Source organism: Raphanus sativus, chromosome 8, assembly GCF_000801105.2.
Source record: "Raphanus sativus cultivar WK10039 chromosome 8, ASM80110v3, whole genome shotgun sequence".
Classification (NCBI taxonomy): domain Eukaryota; kingdom Viridiplantae; phylum Streptophyta; class Magnoliopsida; order Brassicales; family Brassicaceae; genus Raphanus; species Raphanus sativus.
In genome coordinates, this window is record NC_079518.1 from 6,257,624 (window position 1) to 6,270,319 (window position 12,696).

At 36.2% G+C, this 12,696-nt stretch overlaps 2 protein-coding genes across 4 annotated transcripts; one reads left to right on the forward strand and one right to left on the reverse strand.

Annotated features, from left to right (window-relative positions):
• The first annotated feature begins 1,022 nt into the window (after positions 1–1,022).
• Positions 1,023–3,792, forward strand: LOC108822254 (uncharacterized). Of its 2 annotated transcripts, none has more exons than XM_056992425.1 (6): positions 1,023–1,253; positions 1,520–1,715; positions 2,054–2,614; positions 2,848–3,223; positions 3,334–3,415; positions 3,489–3,792. In XM_056992425.1, the coding sequence occupies exons 1-6, from the start codon at positions 1,224–1,226 to the stop codon at positions 3,696–3,698; spliced, it is 1,455 nt and encodes a 484-aa protein (XP_056848405.1). In that variant the 5' UTR covers positions 1,023–1,223; the 3' UTR covers positions 3,699–3,792. The 2 variants fall into 2 exon arrangements, with proteins under 2 accessions (XP_056848405.1, XP_056848404.1); XM_056992424.1 differs by having other exon boundaries at positions 1,029–1,253; positions 2,815–3,223.
• Positions 3,793–7,092: 3,300 nt separating this feature from the next.
• LOC108822075 (auxin response factor 6) lies at positions 7,093–12,385 on the reverse strand. Of its 2 annotated transcripts, none has more exons than XM_018595092.2 (14): positions 11,466–12,385; positions 11,233–11,345; positions 11,044–11,142; positions 10,906–10,962; positions 10,657–10,812; positions 10,491–10,575; positions 9,892–9,982; positions 9,649–9,813; positions 9,454–9,576; positions 9,275–9,350; positions 9,052–9,202; positions 7,865–8,976; positions 7,590–7,780; positions 7,093–7,527 (listed from the first exon to the last, which is right to left on the reverse strand). In XM_018595092.2, the coding sequence occupies exons 1-14, from the start codon at positions 11,506–11,508 to the stop codon at positions 7,311–7,313; spliced, it is 2,679 nt and encodes an 892-aa protein (XP_018450594.1). In that variant the 5' UTR covers positions 11,509–12,385; the 3' UTR covers positions 7,093–7,310. The 2 variants fall into 2 exon arrangements, with proteins under 2 accessions (XP_018450594.1, XP_018450593.1); XM_018595091.2 differs by having other exon boundaries at positions 11,233–11,351.
• Between the last annotated feature and the right edge of the window lie 311 nt (positions 12,386–12,696).

The window sequence follows — 12,696 nt, forward strand, 5'->3', positions numbered from 1 at the left end:
AAACTTTTAGATACAGTTGAATATTTAACCTAAGTTAAATGTGGTAAGATAGAGGTAGTCAATGGAATATTTTGATTCTGGTTAGATGTATAACTGGAATTTTTTATCCATAAATGATAATTTTCCACAATGAATATATGTACAGTAGTATTAAATAGAAATCTATAAGAGAACAAAGAAGAAGAGAGCTAGTCAACGGTCAAAGTGACAGAGAAAGGCAATGCCCTAAAGTGGTGTCAGTTCGATTGCTTACGTTTCAGTACTGATTTACATTTGCATTGCGAATCTACACACAATCACTTCTTCGGTTTCTTCTTTAAATCAAACAAAACGAAGTTTCTCTTTTTATTGCCACTATCATAATTACTAGGAGGTCAATAAAAACACATGGGATGTTGTGTATACTATTTACAATTTAACAAAAAGAATGTTATTTACCTTTCATTCATTTTTGTTTACATCCATATGTTGTTCTGTTTTAGTTTAGAAGTACTGCATTTTTTATTATTATAGTCATAGAGAGATGAGTGGCCCAAAAAAAAGAATTCACTGTGAAAAGAAATGATTAAGATATTACGGCGACTGTCGAGATTCGAAAGATGTATATAAAAATTAAGTTGATTTTTAAATTCTACTAAAATATTAGTATCATAATTTTTTCCTTTTGGCATGAAGTATTTCAAGTATATATTTTTGTATCTGAAAAATCAAAAACATTTTTCTTTTAACATGTCTAAAAGCAAAATCATTGCAACGGGAAATTTCTCTCAAAAATCATAATCATTGCAATGATTTTTAACTCAGATGAAATAGTGTTTTTACAATGTCAAATTCACACATCCATTTTACTTTATGGCTCCATATATTTTCTTAATTATTTTTTTCAATATTGCTCCAATACAAATAAATTGAAGTGCTTTTCGAGATTTAATTTGATAGGAAAATATATTCATCACTCAAATACCAAAAAGCAAGAGATCCCAAAACTCCCATTATATAGAATTAAAAATACAAGAAAAAAAAATCCCTCTTTTTCAGTTATTATCAAAAAATTCCCAAAAATCTATTAAAGGAAAAAGAAGCTACAGAACACCCATTTGTCCCCCTTCTTCTTCTCTATTAGAGCGAGACAAAGCTTGTCTGGTCTTACTTCAACCTTATACAAATATATAATCTGTATAATATATAAACATAAAACAGATACAGAGGACTTGGCATTGGCAATGGAGTACGAGAGGATTGAGAAGGTGCAGGTAATTAACTCTTCTCTCTCTCAAGTACCTTACAGTGAGTTTCCTCTGTTGAAGAATTTCTGGGAGAAAGATATGAACTTTTTCTTTTTAAATCCTTTTTACTGTTAATTTCATCCTTTTTTCTCCTCCCTTCAATCAAACAGTTTTGCTTTATCTGAAAAAGTTTATTTTGTTCGTCCTTTAAACTATTGAAGAGTTTAGCAAAAAAAAAAAAAAACTATTGAAGCCATGAAAAATGCAACAAGTTTCGGTTTATATCTTTGCAGAAGAAGAGCATGCTCTCGCCAACGAAGCTGAGAATGAAGCTAATGGGTCCGCACAATAATAACAAAAAGAAAGAAGGGTCTAACAATAACTCTTCAAGAACGTCTCCTGTTCGTCTTCAGGTCTCTGACGGCACAGAATTCTCGAAGAACAGCTTGCTTGCTTCTAAATCTGATTCATACGGCGACGATGATAATGGTCTGTTCTCTCCTCTTCCTTACCTCAGTTTGTCTTAGAATTACTAAATTCTCTGTATTTACTCTGTTCTTGGCTAAAGTCTCTGTCTCTGCTCTGTTCTTGGCTAAAGTCTCTGTATTTGCTCTGTTCTTGGTCAAAGTCTCTGTATTTTCTCTGTTCTTGGCTAAAACTTCTCTTTTTTTTTGATCTGTTCTTGCTTTATCTCTCTGCTCCAATGTTACAATTAAAGCCTTTAATCGATTTAACTTTGCCTTTCTTGGTCAAAGTCTCTGTCTTTGCTCTGTTCTTGGTCAAAGTTTTTTGTCTTTTACTCTGCTCTTGTCGTGTGTGGCTTGTAGTGGCGGCTTCCACAACGGACATAGGAGTAGCTAAACCGCCGGTTTTGGACCTAACCGATACTCAAGCCTCGAGACATCGGTCTGAAGGTCTTACGAGAGAAAACAATCAACTGAAAAAGGCTGACATGAGTATGGCTCTGCGAACAACACAAGAAGATGAAAATCTTGATTACGACAGTAACGCAAGCTCCTCAAGCTTCGAGTTTCACGGTGGTGTTCGTGGAGAGCGTTCGAATCAGAGTCATGTCTCAAGAGCATACTTTTCGAGACAAATGCCATCCAAGTGGAATGATGCTGAGAAGTGGATAATGAGCAGACAGAACATGGTGATGAGGAAGAACGGTCAAGGGAATCGGATGCCTGTTAGAGTTATGACCGATAATACATGTTACGAGCATAGCAACTCTAGGATACAAACTGAGGGGTCCGACAAGTTCCCTAATTACGTTCCACATCCCGTTCCAACTCAAGGTTATGGAGGAAACTTGTTGATCGATCAACCCACAGAAAGCAATGATCTTGTGGACACAACAAAGGACTCATCACGTAACGATACTCCAGGTAAAAGAATAAATAAATTCCCTCAAATAAAACTACGTACCTCATGTTTTTATGCAAATTAATTAGCATATAAGAAGAAAATTTCTTAAAGTAACATTTATTGAATAATTAACAAATATGTACTCAACATTTCTTAAAGTAACATTTATTGAAGCTCATTGTAATTGACAAGATGTAGTCTTTTTCCTTAATGTGTGAAGCTGGTCCTGTGATTCGATCTGTATGTATGAGAGATATGGGAACTGATATGACGCCAATACCAAGTCAAGAACCTTCAAGATCTGTGACACCAGTTGGTGCAACAACTCCTCTTCGCAGCCCGACTTCGTCTCTACCCTCTACTCCTAGAGGAGGCCAGCAAGAAGAGTCACTAGACCCGTCAGCAAACACAAAAAGAGAACTATCCGAGGAGGAAATGAAAGCGAAGACGAGAAGAGAGATAGTAACTCTCGGAGTACGGTTAGGGAAGATGAACATCGCAGCTTGGGCAAGTAAAGAAGAAGAGGAGAACAATAAAAACAAGATAGATGCAGAGGAGACACAGAGGATTGAGTTTGATAAACGAGCAAATGCTTGGGAAGAAGCAGAAAAATCAAAACATAATGCAAGGTCTGTATTCTCTTAACCTAAAACCAAATATCAAACTTGTCAGTGAAGAAACATAAAATAGAATACCTAAAACGAACCTGTTTTCATTTAAAACTTAAAATTTTCTTTAGGTATAAGCGTGAGGAGATCAGAATCCAAGCTTGGGAAAGTCAGGAGAAAGCCAAACTCGAAGCAGAAATGCGACGAATTGAGGTATGTGAGGTGTTTTTGAATACTTCTGCTTTGTCACTTACGTAAAAGTCAATGATAAAAGCATTGTTGGTAGGCTAAAGTTGAGCAGATGAAGGCTGAAGCTGAAGCAAGGATAGTGAAGAAAATAGCAATGGCTAAGCAAAGCTCGGAAGAGAAACGAGCTTCTGCAGAAGCTAGAAAAGCCCGTGATGCCGAGAAGGCAGTGGCTGAAGCCCAATATATCAGGGAAACCGGTCGAATACCGGCTTCAGGTTACAAGATATGCTGTGGTTGGTTCTCATGAGGCACTTGAAATGTTTTTTTTTTTTGGCTTTTGAGTAAATCAGGATTTGAGAACCTTTTGTGTAATATATAAATGGAATGCATTTTGTGCTGCATGGGTTCAAAGAGAAAGGAACAATCTAAACCAGACAAATATAAACAGAAACCACTTTTAGGCCGGATAAATCACTGGAAGTAAAAGTTTGGCGTTATGGTTACATGTTCACATCATATTACTTGCAAACCAAACAACTGTACTAGTGCCTAGTGGCCCTCTAAACTGATATGTTTGGGCTTTGAACTATGGTCCGGTCCAATGATTAGAAAGTTCATGAGTATCTTTGGTCCAGTTAGCCTAATGATCAAGCATCAAATGTTAATCATATCTGGACCTTGGGTGTGTTTTTTTCTGTTAAATGGTAAATATCATATAAATAAATGAAACTTAGGAGTTGGAACTTGTGATTACAACTTGGTTACCCTAAAGTATTATATAAATCTTAAAGATTAGTTTAACAGGAAAAGAAGATATAAGAAAAAATATGGAAGCAACAATCCTTTTTAAAACGTTTTTTGGAAGCAATAATTCAATTGATATTATATTATGAAACATTGGAATTAAACACGGAAACTTGAGGGAGGACGAAAGTATAATAAGAGTTGTAAAGAGGATATCACAAAGAAAGACATTCTTCAAATAGATATTTACTCTGCAACACAGAACTATGACGAATGTTCTAATCTAACGTATGCCGAATATGCCAGAAAATGAAATGTATAACATAGAATTTTAAGCTCCCAATCCCCAAGCGGACGTTTGGTGTAGATTCCGCGGAAATAGCCCTCTCAAATCGCTTGTTTGCCTGTAATGCGTCATCCTACTTTAGGACGAGGCATTAAGATTTCTGACAACATCTCATAATGATTTTGGTTGAGTGAATTTACGCCTATATATAAGCTCTGTTAGTTAAATTAATTCTGTTTACATGATGGATTTTAATTTATGAGACTAACCTTGTTTACTAGATACTGAAGACGGTCTTAGAGGAACCTCTTTAGAAGAATTTTTTTTTTTTTTTATCTGATGAAACCATTTTCGATTTGATGTTTGGACATTGGTCTGTTCTTGGAAAAATTAGATCAGTTCATTTCTTACATCTAATTATTTTTGATAATTGGATTAGTTAATATTAATTAATTAGTAATTCGCCATCGCATAAAACAACGAAAGGATACTACATAGATTTTTTCCTGTGGTCATATTATAACTCAAAACAACTTTATTTACTTTGCCTCAAAAAGTGTTTGGACGACCATTAATAATATCACATTTGACGTTTTCTGTTCGTCGTTTTAAATGAAGATAAATGAGAAAAACTATTCGTACAATAACAACTTATATATACACTCAAAACCCTTTTAGCTGAAAGCTTATTTTGGTTCTATTCATTTAATATTGTATCATGATACTTACATTTGACTACGGTAGTACTTTTTATCAACTTTGCTAGATCAATTTCTGCAATCCTTTTTAGTACACCTAGTCAACAAAAATAGATAGAAGATATTACAATGGATTGGTCTTGAGAAAAAGACAAGTAAAATATTAACGTAAAACTCCCCATTTTTATTTTCTTTATACATGAAAACACAAGGTTTCTATTTTACCAAAAAAAACAAAAGGTTTCTAGATTATTTAAATTAAATTATCAATTTTTAAAACCTAAATTGTCTTCATTTCACAAAATTCCAGAGCGTTCATGTCTATAGCTAACGATACAGCTTCTCTGAACCTTTTGTTGAAATAAATTGATTTCTCTACGTGAATCATTTAGTTATGTCTAATTTCTCTACTATATAAAGTTAAGGTCTTCAGCAGCAAACCTTAAAAGAACATTTTCTGCATTTTATTAGAGTTTGAAAAGTTTGTATTGGAAGATCACATTCCGGCTTAAATTTATAACAAATTTATGTTGATTGATAAAATAAGTATAATCAGTTATGGATTGATGCATGTTTTTACATCCAATGAATTTCACATGTTCATTTTCTGCTTCTAAAATTTAAAACACAATAAGAAAATTAGTATATCTTGAAATCCAGATATTAACGTCATGAAAATATTCAATAGGTTTGAAATAGGGTTATGACACCTATCCAGAAAAGACATATGATTTCATGTTTAGTAGACAGAAGCTAGGTTCTTAATATCTTCATTTGAATATATTCTGTACCTTCTAATGAATGGCTACGATCGACGTTATGTGAACATTAAAAAATAACAATTGATTTTCTAAGAGGATGAAAAAAAAAAGAAAAATAAATTTGACAGGCAAAACTGAAAAAGAAAAAGAAAAAAGGTTTGTCCAAAAAAAAAAAGATAAGAACTTTCAAAATGATGGGTCACCATGCACTATTTAACTAGGGCTCATGAAAGTGCCCTAACTTGTGTCATCTATTAATGTTCCTATCACATCACATGCACCATTATTTTCAACAGTTACCAATTTTCTAACTTAAATTTTATAGTCCCACACCACCAAAGATATATGTGAATCACATTCATACACCACAAATCAAACTATATACTTAAATATCTCTTTATCAGATTTGTTATTTATTTGACTTATCTTTTATTAATTGATCACTCTATTCTCTTAATGGCCAATCAATACACAAACCCTAATCATAAATTCATCTATTATTCAAATGATGCCAACTTATAGCTTACCAAAATGACGTCAAAAACAAAACAAAAACCTACAAATTTCTTCTCTATGATTGAAACCAAACAATATATTTGTAAGATGTTTCCATATTCACAACAATCTTTATAGAAGATCAATACAGCTTCCGGTTGATTATTTGGATATCACGTTTACGTTTCTATATATGTTGTAACCATTCTACAAATTTCGTTTCACATTCCTCATATTTTGGTTAAAACAAAACTTACATTTATCTTACGTTTGTATGGCCAATCAACACACAAACCCTAATCATAAGTTCATCTATTACTATTATATTCCTCATGTTTTTTTTGTTTGTTTCCAATACCATTTAGGATATACTGATATACAATGCAATTTTCCCTACCATTTACTATAAACGTCAGGGCAAATCTTAATTGACCTACCAATAAAAATATCTTACGCGTACGAACTACTGTTCGATACGTGTCAGGAAAAAAAGGTTACTGCTGACGCAAAACGAGATCTAATTTTAGTGTAAAGCCCTAAATAGCGGGTCGGAATATTTTGGTGTTTCACACAAACCAATAAGGGAACTTGGACACAAGTCACTTTCTATGTGGACCAGTGACTCTCAGACAAAAGTTAACATAGCCCCAAAACAAAACAACACTTCACCATCAAAGTTGATTGTAGGGGTGTGAGCAAATAAAATGACATAACAAAAAGTTCAGTAAAAATATTCATATAAGTAAAAACAAAAACAAAAACAAAAGATCTTATAATTACAGTGTTCGACAGATAGAGTTTCTCTGTTTCCACAAAGGCCAACACAAAGCTCTCTTCTTATAAGTAATAAAGACAGATTAAGCTAGTACCTAAGAGGATCAATACTTAATTAATAACTTGAATACCAAGAAAAAGGGTTTTTCTTTTCTACTTGTCTAGTAGTTGAATGAACCCCCAACGGATGCAATACCGTTACCGAGACTCCTCGGATCTGACCGGTTCCCAAAGTCATCGCAGTTCCCATTTCTTGGGACCTTATCAACGTTATTGGAGGATGGAGCAGAGTTGAGAAGCTCAAGGCCTCTTTTACCCATTTGCTGCACTTCTTGTGGTGAGAGTATCTTGATGCACCACACGCTGCTCACGAACTCCCTGTAGTCAGATGACAAAGTTAGAATCAATGCCAAGTGAGAAAAGTGGGAAGTTAAACTTACGGCCAAGGGTCATCGCCGAGGAGAAGAACATCGTTCTCTCGGTCAACGAATACAAGCTGCCAGCCTGATCTCACAGGATCTTCTAATTGGCCTTCGAGGCCAAACATGCGAGCAAGCTCGCTTCGCAGCTCGTTGTAGCTGCTGAACTTCTTTATATCTAGCGATCTTCCAAAAGACCCTGACTTGTACACCTGCAAGAACATTCTCACTAGATCATCACTAGTTACGTGCGAGACAAGAAACACACTTTGGGAAGAAAAACCTTTAATTTATACCTTCACAAAGGTATTAGACTGTTGGTTTTCTGAGGACTGTAGAGAACCTGGTTCGTCTATACAACTAGAAGGTGTCGTTGTAAATGCAAGATTGCCAGAGAACTCGTTGTTGAAACTAGATGATGTGAAGGGTTGAGTGCCTCCAATGCCAATGCTTCTAAGGTTTGACATTCCGTTTGGCATCAGAGGGGAAGATGAATCAATGTTGACTCCAAAGAGAAGATGGCTGTGCGGGTCTGAGGGGTTCTCTTCTTGCTCACACTCTTGACTACTGGGGAATGGAGGCAACGAGACGACATTTGGAGAAACGTTGTTTGTGTGAGACTGTCCTAACTGCTCCATAACTGATTGATTGTTGTTGTTGTTACCAGCTCCAGAGTGCTGGAACGATGAATCAACTGCTTGACGTTTTGATGGCCAGCCGGAAGAAGTCATTGTAGAGTTTGTTCTAGTGAGGTTGAGCAGCTGAGAAGACTCGTCTTGAGGGAAGTTGCTGAGAAGAGTGTGGAGTGGAGTGATGGGATTGTTTCCTCCATTGGTGTCTGAGAAGCTTTGTTGATGACACAGAGAAGTCATGGACTGGAGAAGAGACATGTTTGACTGAGAAGCAGAACCAAACTGAGACATAGCTCTTGTTGCTGTTGTTGGACTGGAAGCAGACTGATTATGATTGTCCACCACTTGCTGCTGCTGTTGCTGCTGAGATTGAGCCTCTGACTGAGGCTGGTGGGTTTCAGGAAGATAAGACTGATGTTGTTGCTGCTGCTGCTGTTGCTGAGAGAGTTGTTGCTGATGCTGCTGAGAGAGTTGCTGCTGCAGCAGCTGCGACTGCACTAAGGAAGGGGGTTGCATTGAGAAACCCGAGGGACTTTGGAACTGAAGAAGAGAAGCAGCAGCTTTAGCAGGATCAATGCCTCTCATGTCTTGATATGCAGCTGCAGCCATTGCTTGGTAAACGTCATTCTGCACACCAAGCAATCCAGATGCATCAAGCCTAGGCTGCATCCACGGGTTTACTCCCATACCTTGAAAGTTCATAGACTGAAGTCCTCGATCCCACATGAGCGGTGAACTCATACTCATGCCCATACCCATATCATCTTCCCTAAGACCTAAGAGGCAACAATTAGAATATATACAAGAACTTCAAGGGATGAACCAAGTTTTTTTGAAATTTACAAAAATACCATGAAAAGATGGGAGACCTGGAGGAGGCCAAGGACGTTTAAGCCTGAGAGGAAAAGGAGATGGATACATAGGGAATGTTGTTAGAGGCTCAATCTCCCACAAGGACACCCTTGGTTGCCTATCTCCTGCAGTTGACTCATCCCATCCAACCTGCACCATGATCAAGATGATGATGACATATCTATATAAAAGAAAGCAAAGATTTGGTTGAAAGAAATGAACCTTTACGGACCGCCAATGAGAATTAGACCAACGAGCAGGATTTAGATCACAAATGCCAGTTATTGTACCCATGTACCTGCCAAAAAATTAACATTCTTGAGGAGGAACTTCCAGGTGCAAAAAAAATAAAAAAATAGAAAGCAGAGTAATAATAAGAACTCTGTTTATAATTCACCTACCTGCGTACACTTGATTCTTCGGTTTCAAACAGCATCCTAAACCTCATGCCAACAGAGACGCGAGTGTGATAAACAGCTTTCACGTACTTAGCCAAGGGTATTACAAACTCTGATGGACACGCCCTGTAGAGAAAAAAAAATGCAAGGAATCAGCACGTTAGGTGCATTCATAATTATGGGGATCTAAAACCGTACCTTGGGTTATAGAAGATGGTGAAACGGCTGTTTGTGGCGGCTGCATGAGCAGCAGCAGCAAGAAGGCCTAAATGCATACTGTCACTTGATAAAACAGATGAAGGCATGACAGTTTGTGGCCGGTTGGCTCGTCTTATACCAAGAAGTAACTGATTTTTATCGTTCCTGATGTTATAACAATAAAAATGACGATGAGCTCCAACACTCACAAGGTACGGGATAATTGAAGGAGTGGTTTCTAACCAGATAAAAAGAACGGAGTCACCAGCGACAAGCCTTTTAGCACTCACAAACACGCTCCAGCCGGTAGTAAGAAGGTGTCTTTTGGGTTGGCCTGAGAAAAGATGAACAAAAGCAGAATCAATATCTCTCTTTGTTCTTCAGTTATTGTTAGGCCTTCGCGTTTTACACCTAACCGAAGTCTCAACAGAAAAAAAAATCCGATCCAAACTGTTACTATAAAAAATATCCGAACTGGGTTTAAGAGATTTAAAGAGCTATATACTTTCGGGTTTGGTACAACTCTAACCAAACCGAAATCCGAACTAGGATTAGTTTAATATGTTAAGGTAATTTTGATATTTATAGTGTTCTAAAGATTTTTGTAGTTTTTATTTATTATTTTAAATACTTATTAGTTAGTTTAGGTAGTTTAGTTTGATTTTTGAATAATTTATATATTTTGGTTGGTCAATTTATTAGTTTTCTTTTTAGATTTTCGAGCAGAAACTTTATAACCTGATCTAAATCGAACTAGAAATGAACCCAAACATAAGTAAAACTCAAATGGGACTCTTGTGAGATAGTACCGAAAAATCCAAATCAGCATGACTTCTACTAACCTCGGAAAATATGCCTGAACTTCCATTCATTATCATGCAGATCTCTTGCCATCAACTCTTGAGCTGGAGGCTGCTGTGTGTAATCCTAAAGACACACACAAAAAATAAAAATCATTAGCTGAGTTTCAAAGAAAGAAACTTCAGAGTAAGCAGAAGATGAAAGTACCAAGGGAGGGAAAACTTTTTCAGCAGCACGGCGAGGCACAGAGAAACCACCATGAGTGTTGGTATCACTAGCAGTCAGAGTTTTACAAAAATAGTTTGTAGGTTGTCTATTCGGGACACCTAGTTCCGCCGGAAGGTAAGGATCTTTTTGCTCTTGCTGGCATCATCAAACAATAAAACTGTTCATAACACCGACAAATCCTCAAAAAGTAAAAAAAAATTATGGATTACATGTAAAAAGTCTCATTACCGCATTCAACGGCTGTAAAGTCATTTGTGCATAGACTTCATCTGTTTCAATATCAGCCTGAAATTTCAAGAAAATATTGTCCTAAATTAAGTCAAAGAATAGAATAATGTGAAGCTTCTCATATGACAAGTTTCTCACATGCATTGTGACATTGTGAAGCTGACAGATAAGCTGTGGCTGCAAGCTCGGATAGTTTGGTGTATGGGCATCCACTTCTTTATTGGTTGAAGCAGCGACCTGAAAGTAGACAAAATGTTCACAGATGCTTCAGTAATATGTAACCAATAGAATCCAAAATAGCATAAGGGAAAGAAGACAGACAGAGACCTGTTCACTGTGACCTTGAGGGAAATACACAACTCTGCTTCCAAGAGGAGGTAATGAGACAAGAGGACCAGCACAAGCATGCCAAAGCTCAGAATTAAGAACTCTTTTCTCCCCTGTAACTTTATTTTCAACAAAAAAAAACACACAAGTTAAGTTAAAATGTCCACAAAAATACGAAGTTTCTACATTTGCAAGTATCAAGCAAGAGAGAGAGAGAGGGAGAGTAATAATACCTTCATGAGGATGAGGATTAAACCCAGCTAAAGACAATCTCATCTTCTTATTTATATATATAACTTAAAAAGCAAATAATAAAAACAAAAATTTCAAACTTTGTTTCTTCAAAGATCCAAGATGCCAAAAATGTAATTATGACTTAGGAGAGACACCAAAAAAAAGTATTAACTTTCTTTTAACAGTTTCCCTCCACCTCCCACTCATTCACCAACCAAATCTTTTAACAAATCCAGAAACACTTAGGAAAAAAAAAACAGAGTTCTTCTTCTTCTTCTTGTCCTAACAGAACAGAACACACATCCCACTCCAAGTCTGGAATTTTTCAGCCAAATAAGCTGGCAATCTTAATCTCGCCGACCTCAAAGCCACTTTTCCGAATCTTCAACTTCTTCATCATTACTTATAAATTTATCCAGTAATCCCACTGATAACTCTCATCGAAATAGTTGTATATATAAAAAGAAAAACACCACCGCCAAAAGCTCAGAAGCCAAGAAAGAAACACGGATCTCGAGCTATCACCAAAACGACGGGAGAAGGTGTCGTTTCAATCGTGTACAAAATAGATCTTCTTTTTTTTTAAGCTCTGTGCTTTTGGTTTAGAAGCTTATGATCGGGAAATGAGAAAGAAAGTGATGGGCATGCAACTGCTCAACTGTTACACAACATGTGTACAGAAGGAATAATATTCAGACAAAGAAAGAAAGAAGGGAAGAGACTGTTTTTTTGTTTTTAATTTTGTTTAGAATATGGTTTCTCCGGTAGCGAAAAGTGGCGGCGAGATGGCGGGGCTAGCTTCTGCTAATATTATTGTTATTATTATTCTCAGCTCGAAAGTTCACTAACTTCTCTCTCTCTTGTTTGAATGAGAAGGAAGAAAGAACGACAATGGCTAACGGGAGCTGGTCTTTTATTATGTTCTTGCTTAACATTTTTAAAGCAACTTGTTCTTCTCAAAGGACACAGAATCACTACTTTACCCCTTATTTCTGTTTTTATTTACAGTTGGGGACTCGTGTCCTTTTTTTCTTATGTATTGCTCCTCCCGACTTTCGAAACTTCGTTGCGTCCTCCATGTACCAAATACTATATTATAATATTATAGTAGATTTTAACTTTTAAAAGGTTTTTAATCATAAGCTTATACATCCAACCTCGTCTCTGGTATGATAATTGATCAAATACGTTGTACTACAGTCACATATTTTATCTGTATTTTAAGTACAC

What these genes read in the sequence shown, in the direction of transcription:
- LOC108822254 (XM_056992424.1), top strand. Translation starts at nt 1,224, where the DNA reads ATGGAGTACGAGAGGATTGAGAAGGTGCAG. An exon ending in ATCACGTAACGATACTCCAG is followed by an intron (nt 2,615 to 2,814) that starts GTAAAAGAATAA and finishes TAATGTGTGAAG; the next exon opens with CTGGTCCTGTGATTCGATCT. An exon ending in CAGAAATGCGACGAATTGAG is followed by an intron (nt 3,416 to 3,488) that starts GTATGTGAGGTG and finishes CATTGTTGGTAG; the next exon opens with GCTAAAGTTGAGCAGATGAA.
- LOC108822075 (XM_018595091.2), bottom strand. Translation starts at nt 11,508, where the DNA reads ATGAGATTGTCTTTAGCTGGGTTTAATCCTCATCCTCATGAAG. An exon ending in TAATCCTCATCCTCATGAAG is followed by an intron (nt 11,352 to 11,465) that starts GTATTATTACTC and finishes TTGAAAATAAAG; the next exon opens with TTACAGGGGAGAAAAGAGTT. An exon ending in GACTCCGTTCTTTTTATCTG is followed by an intron (nt 9,814 to 9,891) that starts GTTAGAAACCAC and finishes TTATAACATCAG; the next exon opens with GAACGATAAAAATCAGTTAC.